The sequence below is a fragment of the Lycium ferocissimum genome, chromosome 6, assembly GCF_029784015.1.
Source record: "Lycium ferocissimum isolate CSIRO_LF1 chromosome 6, AGI_CSIRO_Lferr_CH_V1, whole genome shotgun sequence".
Taxonomy (NCBI): Eukaryota; Viridiplantae; Streptophyta; class Magnoliopsida; order Solanales; family Solanaceae; genus Lycium; species Lycium ferocissimum.
Window position 1 is genome coordinate 28,127,516 of NC_081347.1, and position 2,884 is coordinate 28,130,399.

The 2,884-nt window shown below is 46.0% G+C and overlaps 1 protein-coding gene across 1 annotated transcript; it reads right to left on the minus strand.

The window, feature by feature from the left end:
- Nucleotides 1-1,260: 1,260 nt before the first annotated feature.
- Nucleotides 1,261-2,070, minus strand: LOC132061252 (uncharacterized). Its single transcript, XM_059454100.1, has one exon. The coding sequence runs from the start codon at nucleotides 2,068-2,070 to the stop codon at nucleotides 1,261-1,263; it is 810 nt and encodes a 269-aa protein (XP_059310083.1).
- Nucleotides 2,071-2,884: the final 814 nt, after the last annotated feature.

The window sequence follows — 2,884 nt, forward strand, 5'->3', positions numbered from 1 at the left end:
AGGTGCTCCGGGCGCAGGTTCTTCTGGGGCGTAACACCTTCCTGACCTGGTCATACCCTGAACCACAACAGTTATTTCTTTATCTTTGCTGATCATCATTTGGTGTGGTGGTTTGATCACAAAGGGCTCATTCTCAATTGATCCTGATGTTCTGAGTATGAAGGGCTCGTTGTGAATTCGAGCCACAGTTGAGGGGTACCTGAGCACAAAAGGCTCTCTTTCAATTAGGGCAGATATCTCGGATCCCTTTATCAAAGGGTCTATCACTTCTTTTCGCTCTTGTAATGACAATGAGGTGACAGTGCTCTCTAACCCTTCCATATCTGAACGAATTTTAGCTGGGCTCTCTTCCCACTCATCACCTCTCTCTATCATGTGAATTTGGTTCTCCCCATGCTTTGGGAGCGGATTTGTGTCTACATTTGGTGGTGTTGGTTCTAAGACGAGCTCTCGATTGTCAATCATGTCCTGTAACCTGTGTCTCAGGTTTATGCAATATTCAGTGGCATGGCCGGCTTGATTGGAGTGATAGGCGCAATTGAGATCCGGCCTGTACCATCGATCAGCGGGGTTAGCAGGTTTTGGTGGGATGGCACTTATTCGCCCGGCATCCCTTAGTTTGGCAAATAGGCTTGTCCTTGATTCCGGCAGAGGAGTGAATGCTCTCGTAGGTTTTCTTTGAGGCATTTCATAGTTTGCCGGTGGAGGCTGGTTCTGGAAAGTTTGGTTTTGTGGAGCTTGGTTATTAGGTGCTGGCATTCGATAATTTGGTCGTGGGGTTCGGTTGCGCGGTGCTGGTATTTGATAGCTTGGTTGTGGAGCTGAGTAGCCAGGTTGTGCGTAGCACATAGTCATTGGGCTATATTGGGGTGAGGTGATTGTGTATTTAGTTGGTGGAGTTGATTGGTAGCTATCTGGATTTTTGTGGACTATCTCTTTTCCTTGACTTTTTGGACTAGTAGTTCTAGAAACACAGGCTATGTCTTCTTTTTTCTTTTTGCCACTCATGGTGCCCGGCGCGCCTGGCCTGTTTAGTACACTAACAATCCTGCCAGTTTTAAGGCCATCTTCGATATCTTCCCCCACAGCAACTATATCTGCAAAGGAGCTCCCCTTCATGGTTATCATCTTATCAAAGCAATCGGCTTCTTGGTATCGTATGAATGCGGCTACCAGCTCAGCTTCAGTCATGGGAGGTTGTACTCGTGCCGCTTCATCTCTCTAATGGCTAGCATACTCTCGGTAGGTTTCAGTTGATTTCTAATGAATTTTCTCTAGCGAGAAACGATCAGGTACGTTTTCCACATTGAAGCGGAATCTTTCCATGAACGATCTCACCATTTCTTCCCATGTTTTCCAACGGCTAATATCTTGAGAGATGAACAATTCCATAGCTGTCCCTAACAGACTTCGACTAAACAACCGAAAGGCTTCGTTTCTGCCACTTCCGACCAGCTGATCGCAGTAAGCCCTTAGGTGGGCTCTGGGGTTGCCCGACCCGTTGAAGTGGTCAAATTTGGGAATCTTAAAGCCTTCCGGCAGACCCAAGTCTGGGTGGATGCACAGGTCAGAATACCTCAATCCTTCTTTCTTCTTAGAGCCATGCTCTAGCTCGACAATCTTCTTGCCCATCTCTTTCTCTATTTTGTCTATTCTGGCCTCGAAGAACATTTCCATATTTTCCAATTCTGGCGAAGAGTCAATATGAGTGACATGCTCTTGGAAGGTGACATTTGGTTGCGTGGGATGAGTCACTGGAACCCCTATTGCCCGATGGGCTTGATAAGCATTTGCATTTATTACGCGAGCCGATGTTTGAAAAGCCGGGGTATGGTGGGAAGAACTCCCCACATGGGTGGCATTTCGGCGTAATGGAGTCTGGAAGGGAGCCCCAGCCTGGGTTTGAGGAAAGTGATCAAGAATTGGTAAATCCAAGTTTGGGAAAGTGGGTGGAGGTCTCCTAGCCTCAGCATTAGTGGTATTTTCTTTTTCGGCTCTTAGGCGGTCCGCCTCTTCTCTGGCCTCAGCCAATTGTCTCATTAGTAGGTTGACAGCCTCTTCCGTAGGCATTCCGGCTATGTCCACGGTTGGGGTACCTTATACTAAAGCATTCATGTTTGGTGGTGGAGTTTCAGGCATGTTGTCTTCTTGAGGGTTTAAGGACGCTGCAACAGCTTTTGATCGAGTGACTGGTGCCAGCGGATCGACCCCTGTCTATAAGAGAAAAACAACTCAAAAGCTTTTAAGTTAGCGTCAGGCTTAAGCACGAAACACAAGATATCACGTTGTTTGCAGTTTATAGCACATAGAATCATATACTTTGTTTCAACTCCTTGATTGATTCACATTCCAGGGTATTTTGGTCTGGCTTGGGTAAAAAGTTTGTATGGTTGATTTGCTTCTACCCATCCTTTACTAAGGGGAAATTAAATTTTTATTATAAAAGGACCGAGTCTTAAATAGACTGCCTACGTATCCCACCAGAGGGAAATCAGGTCCATCCGTAGTTCAGGCATACACAGAAAGGTTTTTTCCTATGCTACCCGAAACTTAATTTTCTACACTGACCAGGCCTTATATAGGCTTCCCACGTATCCCTAATGGGACGTCAGGTCGGCATGGTTCCATTTACAATAAAAAAAGGAAAAAGATACTTTATCTTATTGAAAGCAGTAAAGGGATACTTATGTTTTCTACCCAACCATACTAAGCAAGTCTTCATATCTTCTTCGGCCTTCGTCTTCCGTCCTTATCTTCCCGCGACAATCCAAACATGGCCTTCATTCACGAGATGCTCTAATTCGAGCTTGAAGTCCACACATTCTTCAATGTCGTGGCCCGGGCGGCCATGGTGATACGTGCAAATTCTCTCTTCCGAGGATCC

Coding starts and splice junctions, on each gene's coding strand:
- LOC132061252 (XM_059454100.1), bottom strand. CDS start 2,070: ATGCCTACGGAAGAGGCTGTCAACCTACTAATGAGACAATTGGCTGAG.